Genomic DNA, 16095 nt, shown 5'->3' with positions numbered 1-16095 from the left:
ATTATCACTTATTAACAGCACATCTTGTGCAGCACATCTTCAAATCCCACCAAAAGAGATTATACGTACCGTATTTTTCGCTCTGTAGGACACACTTTTCCCCCTCCAAAAATGAAGGGGAAATGTGTGTGCGTCCTATGGAGTGAATGCAGGCTCCTTGGCTTCAGCGATAGCAACGCAAAGCCTCCGAAGCGCAGAGGGAGCGCTCCCTCCGCGCTCCGGAGGCTACGCGTTGCTTTCGCTGAAGCCTGGAGAGAGCGAGAGGGGTTGGTGCGCACAGACCCCTCTCGCTCTCCAGGCTTCAGGGATAGCCGCCTGAAGCCTTTGGAGCGCAGTGGGAACTCGCGCTGCGCTCTAAAGGCTTTGGGTTCCTTTTGCTGAAGCCGGGAGAGCAAGACTCTCCTGGCTTCAGCAGAGAGGGAGAGCTGCGCAGCGCCCCTTCAGCCAAGCAGGAGGAGAAATGGAAGGGGCTCTGTTTCTCCTGCCGCTTCGCTGAAGGGGCGCTGAGCAGAGAGGGAGAGAATTTTTTTTCTTTTTCTCCCCCTCTAAAACAAGGTGCGTCCTATGGTCGGGTGCGTCCTATAGAGCGAAAAATACGGTATATGGCAATTGCCATTCTTTCCCTCTGTTTGCAGGCTTCGTATCTCCTTTATTCACACCCTGGGAATCTGGCAATCTCCATGTGACAATTAGAGTGCTACAAGAAGAAATCCAGCAACGCTTTTCTATTTTTAACCCGTTCAAACACATGCAGTTTCACCTACTTTCAATAGTTTACACTCCCTTGAATCTGAGAAGGCCGGGAACAATTCTTCATACTTCTCCAGAGCAAGCTGAAAGAGAGCAGCAAATTTTAAGCTTCCAATTTCATCGAGACAGGCAGATTCCCTGCATATCGTCTAGTTTAGCCCTTAAACCTACCAGAAACTATTTCTTGGAGATGGATCACAATGCAAGGGTTGTAAAAAATTAAAATTACTTAGCACATTTGGAGAAATGTGTTTAGAATATGAAAGGGTATGGTGAGAGGCACTTGTATTTGCTATTTATAAATAGGACAGTCCTGTGTTACAAACTTACATCTGTTTTTATTTTATTAAATACTTTTATTTTGCTTTAAACAGATACAAATAAATATAGACAAATTACAAAAGAAAATTCCATAATAATAATAATAATTATTATAATGGGGGGAACTTTAAAACTACAAAAAATATCAAAATACATGGCACAGAACATAAGCAACTATGGGAAAGAAGAAAGAAAAGAACAAAAAAAAAATAGGGAAAAAAGAAAAAGAAAAAGGAAGATGAGCCAAAGCAGGAAAGCTCATCTATTGTACACTTCCGTCAAGCTCACAACAGATCATTATTCTTATCAATTCTCTCTATCTGCATTCCAAAGGAATCCCTCATCTTGGTATCAGGGAACATTTCTCTATGCAGTATCATTCTAGACATAACCAGATCTTTCTTGCTGAGCCCTTGTCCCCTAAATAATTATTTAAACATTCCCATTCTTCTTTCACCAATTTTTTAGGTTTATCTCTTATTGTACCTGTCAGCTTTGCGAGCTCCAAGTACTCGCACAATTTGACTACCCATTCCTCTTTAGTGGGTGTATTTTTATCTTTCCAGTGTTTTGCCACTATAACCCTTGCTGCTGACGTTGCATACATAATTAGCCAGGTTTTGTTTTTGGGAATATTATCTGAAACCATTCCTAGTAAAAATTCGTCGGTTTCTTGCTAAATGTAGCTTTTATCAATCTCTTTATCTCTTCATAAATCATATTCCAAAATCTTTGTATCTCTAGACAGGACCACCACATATGGTAGTATGTTCCTATCTGTTCCTTACATCTGTTTTATCTCAAACCTGAAACTACACCTCCATACTTCAAACAGACAGAACTGGCTTTAGACATATGTGATTGCCATCAAAGGTTTAAGGCAAGAAAACACAAGGCAATTGTGATGACTCTTCTTGCCTCATAGTCTCACATTACCATAAGCAAGCACAGAAAAGGACATTCAAGTAGGGCTTGTACAGTGATCACTTGTCATTGCAGAAAGAACAGCAGTATGAGCAGATGGTATTGATGGTTTAACGTTAGTCAACTGATTCTGTACATTCTTTGTACAAACGAGGGTGCATCTTGGCCTACACAACGATGGTACTTAGTGAGTTGCACTAACCTTAGCATTCAACTCGTCAACTATAAAGTGACACAGGGCAGCTTTAAAGAAGTAATCTTTTGCACTGTGCTTGAGTAATGGATTATCCATAGTGCTTGTTCCAACCTAAAGAAAGCAAACAGACATTTAGCCCAATTGTGAGCAGTAAAACCCAAAACACTATTATATCATCCAGTCCCTTGTGATTCCCTTTCATTGTATTTGAAATGCCAGTATTTTGTTGTCCCAGAACTCCAAACTTCACTTTGTTAATAATAATAATAATAATAATAATAATAATAATAATAATAATAATAATAATAGGTAAAGGTAAAGGGACCCCTGACCATTAGATCCAGTCGTGGCCGACTCTGGGGTTGCGGCGCTCATCTCGCTTTACAGGCCGAGGGAGCCGGCGTACAGCTTCTGGGTCATGTGGCCAGCATGACTAAGCCGCTTCTGGCGAACCAGAGCAGCGCACGGAAACGCCGTTTACCTTCCCGCCGGAGTGGTACCTATTTATCTACTTGCACTTTGACGTGCTTTCAAACTGCTAGGTTGGCAGGAGCAGGGACCGAGCAACGGGAGCTCACCCCGTCGCGGGGATTCGAACCGCCGACCTTCTGATCGGCAAGTCCTAGGCTCTGTGGTTTAACCCTCAGCGCCACCCGCGTCCCTTAATAATAATAATAAAAATAAAAATATTATTTCAATTTCACAACACGTTTCACTCTACCACAAATAGTGAACTATATTTTATACGCCAAGAGTCGTATTCTCAGTACAGTACTGTGCAACACAATAGCATCACTAATGATGATACAGTGTTGTTCGGGTCCTGAGCTTGTCAGCAGAGCATGAGACTCTTCATCTCAGGGCTGTGGGTTTCAGCCCCACGTTGGGCAAAAGATTCCTGAATTGCACAGGGTTGGACTAGATGATCCTCGTGGTCCCTTCCAACTCTACGATTCTATGAAAGCCCCTGGAAGTGATCCCATTGGGGAAAGTACGTGGGAACTCATAAATACTGAGGTGGCCTGGCACAGACTTGGTCATCCTTCTGGAACCATACAAAGACATTTGTACTCTTCTGGGCATTTGGGCAGCACTAATGGTCCAACTTTGGGTCATTTATTTTTGAAATTCGCTCTTTTGTGGGTGGGATGGTTATTTGATGTGGTTTTTGAGGATCAACACTTACATTTTGTTTCATTTTAAGGCCAATTAGCCTTAACAGGCCAATATTACAGGAAAACTGGTTAAAAACTGAATTCCCAAGCCTGTAAAACAGCCGTTCTCGCTGAAGCAGAACCAAGCAGCAAGAGTAAGTCCCGCCTCGCTAACCCTTTCTATTTCTTTGAAAGTGCCAATAAGCATATAAACAGAGGCGATCCAGTTGACATTCTGTACATAAGACTTTCATAAAGCTTCTGACAACTCCTGAGTAAGCTTAATAATCATGGAATAAGTGGAGAGGTCCTCCTGGGGATCAGTAACTGGTTAAGAAATGAGCAGGAATAAATGGACAATTCTTTGGATTGTATGCCTATGATTTATTCTCTCCCTTTTGTGACATTGAATGTGGCGAACTGAAGTGAAGGCCCAAGACAGGTGTTGATCATCATGTGAGCTGCACACAGGTGGGCTGAAGCGAGCTACCACCATTCCTGTGGAGCCTCCTTTTATTGAGACAAATATGCAAGCCAGGCAAATACACTTTGGGCTGTGACCTTTAGACATCTTCCGTTCCAAGATCGTGGGGTGGTACAAAGCTATTTTGGCACCTGTTCCACAGCGTCCTTTTCCCCTTGCACAGTGTATGACGAAAGGAGATAACGGTCTCATGGAAAAGGGTTACAGACAGGACACCGCTGACTGCTGAGATCGCAAAAGGTCATGCAGAGGCGGAAGGTCAGGCAGAGGTGGAACGATGTGCAGACAGCTGTGGCTTGTCTGGCGGGGGGGTTTCCCTGCACCCCAAGGTCACGCGTGCAGGCAAATTGTGGCTGCCTGCAGGTGGGGAAGTGTGCTCCCTCCGGACCCCACTCCGCGATATCCCTACAGCAAACCTACCTGTTCAAAGAGTTCAATTGCCTTCTGATATTGCTCTAACTGAGCAACATACCCAGCCACCTTCAGCAGACATTTGTTAGCAGAACTAGAAGCAAGAGGTAGAATTAACTGAATTGCACAGAAGTAAGGATTTCTAAACAAATGCAAAATGGAGCATTGTACGACTGATGAAGAAGCTTTAGTTCCTTAGGAAATTATTTGACCCCATGCATACAGATGGAAGAACACTGGTATTCGGTCATCATATGATAGATCTTTATCAAGGGAAACCTGTGGCCCTCCAGATGCGGTTGGACTACAAATCCAATCATCCTTGACCAATGGTCTTTGCTCTTTGGGGCTGGGGGGGGGAATAATTTTTTCCCCTTTATTCCCCCCCCCCCAAAAAAATAAGTGTGTCCTATGGGCCGGTGTGCCCTATAGGGCGAAAAATACGGTATACACTGAACACTAAGTAGCTATTTTATGAAAACTTGCCTGTTGGATTCTTCCCCTTTGTAGTAATCTGCAGCCTGTTCATAATGGGCAATAGCCTAAAGAAAGCAAAACAGTGGCTTTTCATAACTTATGCAACACTGAAGAAAACAAAAACAAATTTCAAACTAGGAAAGGATAGAAAATAAAGCAGCCAGTGTCATAGGTGGAGTGGCTGTATTTCTAATGTACTTTTATTGCCTTTGCTAAAAGGATTCTTTTTTTATATAATATTTTATTAGGTTTTATCAATAGAAAAGTTTAGAAAAATACAAAAGCAAAAAAGATACAAAATTACAAAGTACAAAAATACAAAAATACAGACATTAAACACAAAAAAGAAAAAGAAAAAACACATATAAAAGAAAAACAAAATTTCCCTCTTTCTTAATTTCTCATCTTTAGTTAACTTATTTTCCTGACTTCCTCACGTCTCCCATTTTTGTATCCCTTTTTAAAAATTGGTTCAGCAAATTCATGTCCTATTAGTTTATCTATTATTAATCCCCTCTTGCATTTTACCTTGTTGCTAGAACCCCTTCAATTCATTTCAATGTCATCAGCATTCATTGCTAAAAGGATTCCTCTTCATCTGAAAATATATTCTTGTATACTTCCCACTACCACTGCCACCATTTGAGTAAGCTAAGAGTATTCTGTGTGGCTTGCTGGGCTACGTCTGTGCTCAAGGAAGCATGCACAGGGTTGCAATCTAAATATTTTCAGACTATTCTGACAGTGTCTTGACATGTACACAAGGGACTCAGATAACTTAATGAGCATACCTTTTCAATGTCCACGAGCTCAGACTCATAAATCTCCGCAATGGTAATGTGATGCTTGGCCGCAATAGTAAATCGGCCCTAGGAAGAGAAGTAGTTGACCTAATTATTCTCTTTTCAACGCCGACCACAAAGACAGCTGAACCAAAGAGTTAACACCAAACTGCACGGTCACGAACCGGAATCCCAACCCTAGCACCTAGGGTTTCTTACCATGTCTGTGTAAATATCGATGGCGGCATTTAAGCAGTTGATAGCCTCTGTACCGTATGCATTTTAGGGGGAGATAATGAATAAAATCAGCTCAGTCATTCAAACATGGTTTATTTCACAAGTACAAGGAACTAGCTTGCTCAGCTCATTAGACTCAGCGTTCAGAACCTCAGTCATTCTTAAATTCTAATAGCGACTCAACTCATTCACCCTCAGACATATGCGTAAGATACTGATGCCCCTTGCCAGAGATCCCTTTTGAGCACAGGTGCTCTGACATAATTACTGGAAGTCTCCCATCTTCAAGAGCTTCTCCATATACTTCCACTGAGGGGACTGGCTGACAAAGACACCAGCCACCTCCGATGAAAAGAACATGGACACATGTTCAATATATGCGCCCCGGCACTCATGTGCAATGGAGGTTGTGCCATTATGGTAAACAGGCAAATGGCCCCACCAATTTCAGTTTGCCCTCAGTCAGCCCCCATCTGCCTGCCTTCTTATAGCCAGTTGATGAAGCAACATGGGCTGTCATTTTTCTCCTTCTTAGTCTCACGTTTCCCCTTGTAGAACGCAGCAGGGAGGAGGAAGGGGGCAAAACTAGAATTACCGTATTTTTCGCTCTATAAGACACACTTTTCCCCTCCTAAAAAGTAACGGGAAATGTGTGTGCGTCTTATGGAGAGTACACAGGCTGCGCAGCTATCCCAGAAGCCAGAATAGCAAGAGGGATCGCTGCATAGCGATCCCTCTTGCTGTTCTGGCTTCTGGGATTTGGAATTTTCTTCTTCTTGTTTTCCTCCTCCAAAAACTAGGTGCGTCTTATGGTCTGGTGCGTCTTATAGAGCGAAAAATTCGGCAGTTGGCTCAGTCTGTAATTGACTCTGGCGCCATCTACTGCTGTCCTCCCAGCCGTCCCAGTCCTAATTTGTAATACTACTACTACTAATTTATTACTTATATCCCACCCATCTGTTCAGGCTTACCCAGCCACTCTGGGTGGCTCCCAACAGAATATTAAAAACACAATAAAACATTTGTAGGCTGCAATATTTGCGTCTTCAAACTGAATTAAGGCATAGTCAATTCATACAGGCCCTTGTATACATGACACACGTGTGTGTGTGTGCGTGTGTGTGCGTGTGTACTATTGCAACAAGCCTAAGACTCATTCATTCTCTTCCCATCACATATAGGACCTTTAATATAAGTCAGGATCTATGCATGCAAATATCCACATGAGCATGGATAATCTTAGCTGGAATACACATAGCCTGGGTGTTAGTAAAACCTTTTAAATGGCATGAACAGTCAGGAAAAAAAACTGTCATTGATTAGCAAATGTTTAGGCATATTTTGTTTGGGGAAAACATTAAGATTTATTTTTTAGAAACAGGTATCAAGATAGAGTATTATTTTTTCACTATTCTTTAAGGGGGAAAAGAGTTTGGAAGGATTAATGTTTTATTATGCATCCTAGCACAATATACGTACAGTAAACCCTATGCATGTCTACTCAGAAGCAAACCACACTAAGTTCAATGGGGCTTACTCCCAGGTAAATATGTATAGGACTGGAGCCTTACACACTTTTCAGTATCCTTAAAAGTCAGCTATATGTCATTCAACAAACCCATTCATATCCCACAATTATTACTGACCCCACCGCACATAAAACAATTGTGTGAAATGGACCTAACACGACATTTATTCCGAGTTTCCCATGGGACCTTTCAGGACTGCTCATGATGATATATTATTTTCAGGAGAGTACAGTTTCGTTTGGCTGCCTTGGCTTAGGAAAATCTCCAAGCTACAAACTGTAGAGCTTTATATGTAATCGTCCTACCTAAATGCCTCGTTCAACATAGGTAAATACCAACCTAGACAGTTGTACTATGCACAATATGCATCTTACCTTGGGGATCTGCCTTTTTGAAAGCGTTGCCTGCGTCTACAAAACAGGTTGCTGAATCATGTTTACTCTGTAGTTGCATGTGGAGTTTGGCTGCCTGACAAAATGCATTCCCTGCAGCTGGAAAAGAAACAGTCCCCAAATCACATGATCTCTAGACAATGTTATAAGAAGCCATTTGAATGACAAAAAGGACAATGATCTCTCCCACACACCCCCGCCCACAATATTTTCCTTTGGAAATACAGAATTCAGGCTCACACTGAAAGATAGCCCATTATTTGCTCTAGCTTGGAAGAGTGCAGATGTTTCTGAAGGACAGCTTGCAATGATTGTTGTAATTTTCTCTGTTCTGGATCTGTCTCTGAATTAATTACAAAGCGCAAGATGTTCTTATGTTCTTCAGGGGTGGGAAACCTCTGGCCCTCCAGATGTGGCTGGACTGAAAGCTCCATCGTCCCTGACCATGGGCCTTTCCTGACTGGGACTGATGGGACTTACAGTCCAACAACATCCACACTTTTTCAGCAGGGGGCCGGTCCACAGTCCCTCAGACCTTGTGGGGGAGCGGACTATATTTTGAAAAAAGAAAAGAAAAAGAACAAATTCCTATGCCCCACAAATAACCCAGACATGCATTTTAAATAAAAGCACACATTCTACTCATGTAAAAACACCAGGCAGGCCCCACAAATAACCCAGAAATGCATTTTTTAAAAAGGACACATTCCACTCATGTAAAAACATGCTGATTCCCGGACCGTCCGCAGGCCAGATGTCGAAGGCGATTGGGCCGGATCCGGCCCCCGGGCCTTAATTTGCCTACTCATGATCTAGAGAGCCACAGGTTCCCTACCCCTGCCATTCTTTTAAAGGAGTTTTAATTATCACAAATAAATCCTATGTAGCAATGCAATTGTTCCAGGTAGAAATACAGTGGTGCCCCGCAAGACGAATGCCTCGCAAGACGAAAAACTCGCTAGACGAAAGGGTTTTTCGGTTTTGCGTTGCTTCGCTAGACGAATTTCCCTATGGGCTTGCTTCGCAAGACGAAAACGTCTTGCACTTTTTTCTTAAAGCCGCTTGAAGAGGCGCAGTTGCGACGGACCGTGCTGCGCAAGACGAAAAACATCGCAAGACGAAAAGACTCGCGGAACGAATTATTTTCGTCTTGCGAGGCACCACTGTATACTACACATTCACAAAGACCGTGAGAAAGGTGTAGAAGAAAGGGAAACATTAGAAATTATGCAATATTTTAAGTATACAACTCTAGGGTAAAAATGACGGCTAGAGGACCAATGCGGAGAAGGCATCTGTTTATAGATGACATGCAAAAGGCAATAAGGGAAAACAAGGCACATTGATAGCTTAAATGAATTTTACTAGTGTACAGCGAATCCCTCCACAAGTTTCTGTCAAATTAAGCTATCCAGAAATAATGAGTTCTGAACCAATCAAGGGCTGAACTGAAAGCAAGGGAAAGTAAGGGCTTCTGAATCACCTCCATTTCGTCTTGGGAAAAGGGAATGAATCATCAACAAACAGCAGAGTCATTATCTAGCATACACAGAGATGAGTGGTTTTAAAAATTCAATGCAAGCAAACCATGACTTAGACTATCAGCCAAAGGGGAATGGCTGCATCATACACTGTAAGGGCTTGCATGTGAAATTAAGGAATGTTAAGTCTGATCAAACAGCTGGAATAAATTACCCCATATATCTATGGGGCATCATAAAGTTATATGGGAGCTCTACAACTATCCATTGGCCTTCTCCTTCTGCAAAGGAAGAAAACATTTCCATACATACCATTCCAGTTTTTGGCTATCTTGAACATATTTGCAGCTCTGGTATACATTTCACATGCTTCTTCTACCTTTGAATTTCCTCTATGGGGAAAAAAAACCAGAAAGAGAAAAGGAATTGGAAGGAGGCAGATATTTCTAATGCTATGAAACATCCAGGTATGAAAGGGACGTCTCAACCTGATTCCATGACATAAATGGTTTACATTACACAACTGTGAGTCCTTGGTAGTTGACTGCACAATGAATGCTCTACCTTGCACAATGAAAGCCTGAAGACAACAGAGAGATATGGGCATTTTTACTAATGTGATCCAGACACCACTATCAGAGGAGGGGTACAATGAAGAGGGGTCTCTCAATGAAGAATTGGGAAGACCAGATTCAGGGATCATCTGGGGAAACAGCCTCCAAATGAATTAACCCCACCGCCAAATAAAACATTCAAAGGATAGCTCTGGAATCCAGGTACACCTCTAGCCTCTCCCCCAAAGGAGGCAGCTCTCAGCCCCAGAGGACTTATCCCAGAACTACCTGCAGCTTAGGGACACGGGTGGCGCTGTGGGTTAAACCACAAAGCCTAGGACTTGCCGATCAGAAGGTCGGCAGTTTGAATCCCCGCGATGGGGTGAGCTCCCATTGCTCAGTCCCTGCTCCTGCCAACCTAGCAGTTTGAAAGCACGTCAAATTGCAAGTAGATAAATAGGTACCACTCCAGCGGGAAGGTAAGCGGTGTTTCCGTGCGCTGCTCTGGTTCGCCAGAAGAGGCTTAGTCATGCTGGCCACATGACCCAGAAGCTGTACGCCGGCTCCCTCGGCCAATAAAGCGAGATGAGCGCCGCAACCCCAGAGTCGGTCACGACTGGACCTAATGGTCAGGGGTCCCTTTACCTGCAGCCTGGAAGAGTCCCTTTCCACTGCTGCTCTACCTCATCCATGGGCAACAAGAGGCTTCTCAGTCCTACCAGAGCTTCAGACTTCAAAACAGTATATGGTCAGTATATAGCAAGGGCAGAGCTCAGGGATGATGGGAGTTGTAGTCCAACAACATCTGGAGACCCACAGGTTGAGAACCACTGCTCTAAGGACACTGATGCTTTGACCTTGTATTGAGCCACCACAGAGAGCTGTCCACATTTAGCCCTTGAAGCCTCGTCTCCCAGGGCCTATTCTGTCACTTTAACTGCTATTCCACCTTGACTCTCGCGGTGTATCTTTTGCTGTGGACATACCAGTCTCTCTCTGTGTGTGTGTGTGTACGAGTTAATGCCAAAAATGTATTTTGGTGAGTTATGGTTCCATTATACCATTATTTCACATAATGAAATAACTCATGCTACCAGCATGAGTTTGACCAAACTGTGAGAGGCAGTGGAAGACAGGAGTGCCTGGCATGCTCTGGTCCATGGGGTGACGAAGAGTCAGACCTGACTAAACGACTAAACAACAACCTATGGCATTGGAACAGTAAGGACATGGGTAATTTTCTAGCAAACATGTGCTTTAGTAGCTGGTTTAAAATTTGGTGTTTCTGCAGTAGTAGATTAAGTCCTGGTTTGCCAGCTTTCACAGCAATCCAATATAATAAAGAGCTAGAAGACGAAAGCATTTTGGGAAATACGCAGTAATGGGTTAACTGCAATTAGAAAACTATATCAAAATTGTACCAATGAAGAGTTATAGGGAAACTGTTGAAGAAACAGGTAGTCATTGTATTCCCTTATGTCAATACTTTCACGTACAACATATAATTAGTAACTTATTCATTAGTAACTCTCCGTAGCTCCCTGCGCAACTCTACAAATTTCAGGGTAATTATTTCTAGCAAGCCAGCTGTAAAAATCTTGAGCCAAGTATATAAAATCACAGCTGATCTAGGCATTATGAGGCACTTACACAGATTAGTGACTAAAATCCTTATGCAAGTTATGGCACAAGAAATGTGAGTTTGGGTGTGGAAAGGCATCCTACAGTATGCACAAAAAATTATTAGAAACGGCTGTTTAAATGGTACCGGACTCTACATAAGATGAGTCAAATGTAGAAAATAAATGTTGCAGATGTAGCTCGAATAGACTGAATATTCTTCATGCATTCCGGACTTGCCCTAAATAAATCAGGCTTTCTATAATAAATTATTTTTATAGGGGAAAAAATAGGTTTTGAATTACTAGTGGACTCTTCAGTTACTGTTGTGGGATATGTAAAGGATATGATACTTCCAGACAATATAGAAATATAATATATTTACTAACTGTGGTCCATTCAACCATTAGTTATGGCTAGAACAAATTAATATTGGAGAAGGGATGCGGGTGGCGCTGTTAAACCACAGCGGCCAAGGGAGCCGGCGTACAGCTTCCAGGTCATGTGGCCAGCATGACTAAGCCGCTTCTGGCAAATCAGAGCAGCGCACGGAAACGCCGTTTACCTTCCCGCCGGAGTGGTACCTATTTACCGTATTTTTCGCCCTACAGGACGCACTTTCTCCCCTCCAAAAATGAAGGGGAAATGTGTGTGCGTCCTATGGGGCAAATGCAGGCTTTCGCTGAAGCCTGGAAAGCGAGAGGCGTCGGTGCGCACCGACCCCTCTCGCTCTCCAGGCTTCAGGAAGCTGTCCGCCGGGCTCCCAAGCCTTGTGCCCGCTGGGTTCCCAAGGCTTGCGGGCAGCAGCCTGCAGCCCGAAGCATGGGGTGCACTGCGGAGCACGCCCCGTGCTTCGGGCAGATGTCCGCAAGCCTTGCGTGCCCGGCGGGAGGTCTTCCCTGGGGGGGGGGATAATTTTTCCCCTTTATTCCCCCCCCAAATCTAGGTGTGTCCTATGGGCCAGTGTGTCCTATAGGGCGAAAAATATGGTATCTACTTGCACTTTGACGTGCTTTTGAACTGCTAGGTTGGCAGGAGCAGGGACCGAGCAACGGGAGCTCACCCCGTTGCGGGGATTCAAACCACCAACCTTCTGATCAGCAAGTCTCAGGCTCTGTGGTTTAACCCACAGCGCCACCCGCATCCCTATATTTCTATGTAGGGTTGGTAAAATTCCCCAGTCTGAAACTTGAGAGAGCTGCTGTGTGTGAGTGCTGACAATACAGACTGTTGGTCTGCCTTGCTATAAGGTAGTTTTGTATGTTCTTATGTTCCGATACTGTAACTCTGTGCAGAATTTTTAAAAGCAGAAATGAAATAAAAGGGAGAGTTTCTACAACTACCTTTCTTACACCTCTTATTTAAAAAAAAGACAATAAAACAGTTATCTTCCTAAATATAAACAGAAAGGAAAAAGTTAAATCAGTTCTGTAGTTATCTATTGGCAAAAATCCAGTTACACTTGACAGCTCATCTGCTGAAGAAATATTGGAAGAGAATTATTATGATGGACTGCTATCAAGAAGTCTTATGAACACGGTGTTCCCTTGAAATAATGTCATCATAAATGCTTGTAACAGCAAAATGTAACATAAAAACAGCCATGGCTGTTTAAAAAGAAAGAAAGAAACTCAAGGTCAACTGTAAGGACCCAAACTGATTTGTCGAGACCAGAGCACATATTTTCTCTGTCAAATTCACCTCCTTTCCTAGAGAGCAGGCATTCGTAAATCCAGTTGCTTTAACAAACCTGGCACAAACTGAGGATCTAATCTCTTTAAGAACAAAATGAGATATCCATTTGAATTAACGGATTAGCGTAATCAGATGCATGATTGCTAATTAACCAATAATCTGAGAAGAACTTCTTCAAGGTTTGCCTGATGTAATGTAGAAATCAGGTGCTACAAGGTGCATCACCAAATATCCCAGTAAGAAGAAGAGGTTACAGAACAGCTAAATGATTTTCAGAACTATGCCCTCGTAAAAACCTTAGAAGCAACAGATGAAGTAGCAAACATCAGACTCTTGCATTGCAGGCAATTGGACTAGATCAGTGTTTCCCAATGGGGGGTTCAGGATATTCTAAGGGAGCCACAGGTGAAAAATGTGTAAATGGGGAGGGCCCACACCATTAGGCTGGGGGGCCACAGAGGAAAGTGGAAACAGAGGAAGAACACAGATTGTTGTTTACGGAAAGTATCTTTCTATTTTCTATTTTTTCTTGTTTTCTAAATATTGTTCTACAATGTGTGAATGATTGTGTTTATATGCATATGTTTGAAATTTGTCTTTCTTTGACATTCTTGTATTATTTAATAAGATTAATTTTTAAAAAATTTAAAAAGAGAGAAGGCGATTGGGCCGGATCTGGCCCCCGGGCCTTAGTTTGCCTACCCATGGCCTAGTGCTCCTTTTCACCATGTGCACTTTCTTGGAGTAAGGTAAAGGAGCCCCTGACCATTAGGTCCAGTCGTGGCCGACTCTGGGGTTGCGGCGCTCATCTCGCTTTATTGGCCGAGGGAGCCGGCGTACAGCTTCCGGGTCATGTGGCCAGCATGACTAAGTCGCTTCTGGCGAACCAGAGCAGCGCACGGAAACGCCGTTTACCTTCCCGCCGGAGAGGTACCTATTTATCTACTTGCACTTTGACGTGCTTTCAAACTGCTAGGTTGGCACGAGCAGGGACCGAGCAACGGGAGCTCACCCCGTCATGGGGATTCGAACCGCCGACCTTCTGATCGGCAAGTCCTAGGCTCTGTGGTTTAACCCACAGCGCCATCCGCGTCCTTTCTTGGAGTAGTCCAGGTTTATTTCCAGCAGGAGAGGGTGATCAGCTCCTGTTTTAACCAGTAGGGCCTCTGTTTCAGAACCCCCAGGTAAGTGCACTAATCGGGTAGCAATGGGTAGGGCTGGGTGAGCCCGAGATGCTTGTTGCTGCTGCCAGAGCTGGGCCCGGTGGTAACCTGGGCCTGATTCTGCAATGCACAGGGTGCAATCCACGCAGGGTCATCTGGTTAGGGGGGAGCAGAACCTCAGATTTGTATTGATATGTGTTACGTACTGAGCTGAATCCTAGAACAATAGGATCCAGAATGCAGCAGTCTGATTGGTCCGCAGGTGCCACCCAATCCAGCTCCAGGTGGAAATGAATCAGCGACCTGATTGGCCTGCAGGAGCAGCCAATCAGGCTCCTGGATGAAGTGAATCAGCAACCTTATTGGCCCTGCAGGAGCAGCCAATCAGGCTTCTGGAGGAGGTGAATCCGCAACCTGATTGGCCTACAGGAGCAGCCTGGAATTAGCCAATCACGCAGGGCCCATGTTGTAAATAATGTATATATAACTAGACGTTTTGAGGAAAGTTTCATTTATTGCTACTATGAGCTGAATAAAGAGCATGAAATTCACACTCGACTCGGAGTATATTTCAATATGTATTGATTTTTAATTATTGGGGGAGCAGCTGCTCCCCTTGGCTACGCCCATGGGGGGGGGCACAGGAAGGAAACAAGCTCAGAAGGGGGCCACGGTCGGAAAAAGGTTGGGAAACACTAGATTAGATCACACACACACACACACAAAGACACACCCTGTGGTCCCTTCCAACTCTACGATGCTAAGATTCCATTTGAGCCGGTGATGATGATTCATTAAATTTGTATACCACCCTTCCCTCGCAGATCCCAGGGTGGTTTTTGTGGGGTTTTGCAGTTTATTTCCTCCCTACTGCACCCACACCTGCCAACTGAGAAGAAGACATCATCCCATGCGCGGATTCATACTGAAACACGGAGGGCGATGATGCCGCCACAACTCTGCTAAGTCATTAAGGCAGCCCGAAACTACCTTAAGTCCAATTAAACAGGAGTTGTTCCCAGCTCAGCGTGCGATGCTCCTCTGCAATCTGTCCTTGCCTTATAGACACTGCCATGTCACAGCCCCTGCCATTCCATGGCCTTTGGAGTGCCAGGATGATGCCCACAAAAAAAGTATTATTCATTATTATGATGATGATGATTACTCCTCCTCATCTGTCTATGTAGAGACAGGCAGGTGGGCAGAAATCATAGCTGTCAACGTTTCCCTTTTTTTAAGGGCAATTCCCTTATTCCGAATAGGATTCCTCGCAAGAAAAGGGAAAAGTTGACAGCTATGGCAGAAATCCATCCCTGCCCACTTCGCGCAATCCGAGGGAGAAAAGCGGGATCTGCTCGACGGTCGCAAAGGGGAGGGAGATCCGTTGCCCCTCGGCTCTCTAGATCCTGTCCAGATCCTCTAGATCCATCGCCCGCAGGCGCGGATCGACCCACCTCCCGCACCCAGCGGGGCCTAGAACCGAGCGGCGGGTGGGTCCCCGCGAGGGAGGATCCCTTCCTCCCAGGCCTCGAGAGGCGATCCCCTCTGCCCGATCCCCTGGCCCGCTCTCACCCGAAGAGGCCCCTGAGGAAGGAGTGCGAGGACTTCACCCTCTTCTCGGCCTCGGCCAGGAGATGCGCGGCCTCCCGCTCCTTGCTGCCGGCGGTGGCGGCGTCCATCGCGGCTCCCTTGCCTTCTGCGTGTGGCGCGGCGGCGGCGGCGGAGGAGGCGGAGGGCGGCCGGCGACCAGGCCCCTCCGGATCCAGCTCCGCCTCCTGCGGCTGCGGCGGCTGCTTCAAACCCCCCCCGGCCTGGGAATCTACTCGGCTGTGTCTCCGCGGCCGCGCGCAGGGTCTCGCTAGATCCGGCGGGATGGGATCGCGCCGTTCGAAGGGATCCCCGGCGGTCATCTAGTCCAACCCCGC

At 44.8% G+C, this 16095-nt stretch overlaps 1 protein-coding gene across 2 annotated transcripts in view; it reads right to left on the bottom strand.

Annotated features, from left to right (window-relative positions):
- LOC309528796 (beta-soluble NSF attachment protein) overlaps positions 1–16095 on the bottom strand; it is a 26119-nt gene extending 10024 nt beyond the window's left edge. For both annotated transcript variants that reach the window (XM_082216484.1, XM_082216483.1), the window contains exons 1-9: positions 15743–16095; positions 9451–9530; positions 7640–7756; positions 5719–5765; positions 5509–5586; positions 4727–4782; positions 4250–4334; positions 2198–2302; positions 765–833 (exon numbers count right to left, since the gene is read on the bottom strand). In XM_082216484.1, the coding sequence (XP_082072610.1) occupies positions 765–833; positions 2198–2302; positions 4250–4334; positions 4727–4782; positions 5509–5586; positions 5719–5765; positions 7640–7756; positions 9451–9530; positions 15743–16080 (975 nt within the window). In that variant the 5' untranslated portion in view covers positions 16081–16095. The remainder of the gene's footprint in view (positions 1–764; positions 834–2197; positions 2303–4249; positions 4335–4726; positions 4783–5508; positions 5587–5718; positions 5766–7639; positions 7757–9450; positions 9531–15742) is intronic.

The sequence above is a fragment of the Podarcis vaucheri genome (genome assembly GCF_965113315.1).
Source record: "Podarcis vaucheri genome assembly, chromosome: 3".
Lineage (NCBI taxonomy): Eukaryota > Metazoa > Chordata > Lepidosauria > Squamata > Lacertidae > Podarcis > Podarcis vaucheri.
The sequence above is the reverse complement of the archived record's forward strand: the minus strand, read 5'-3'. Positions and strand labels throughout refer to the sequence as shown.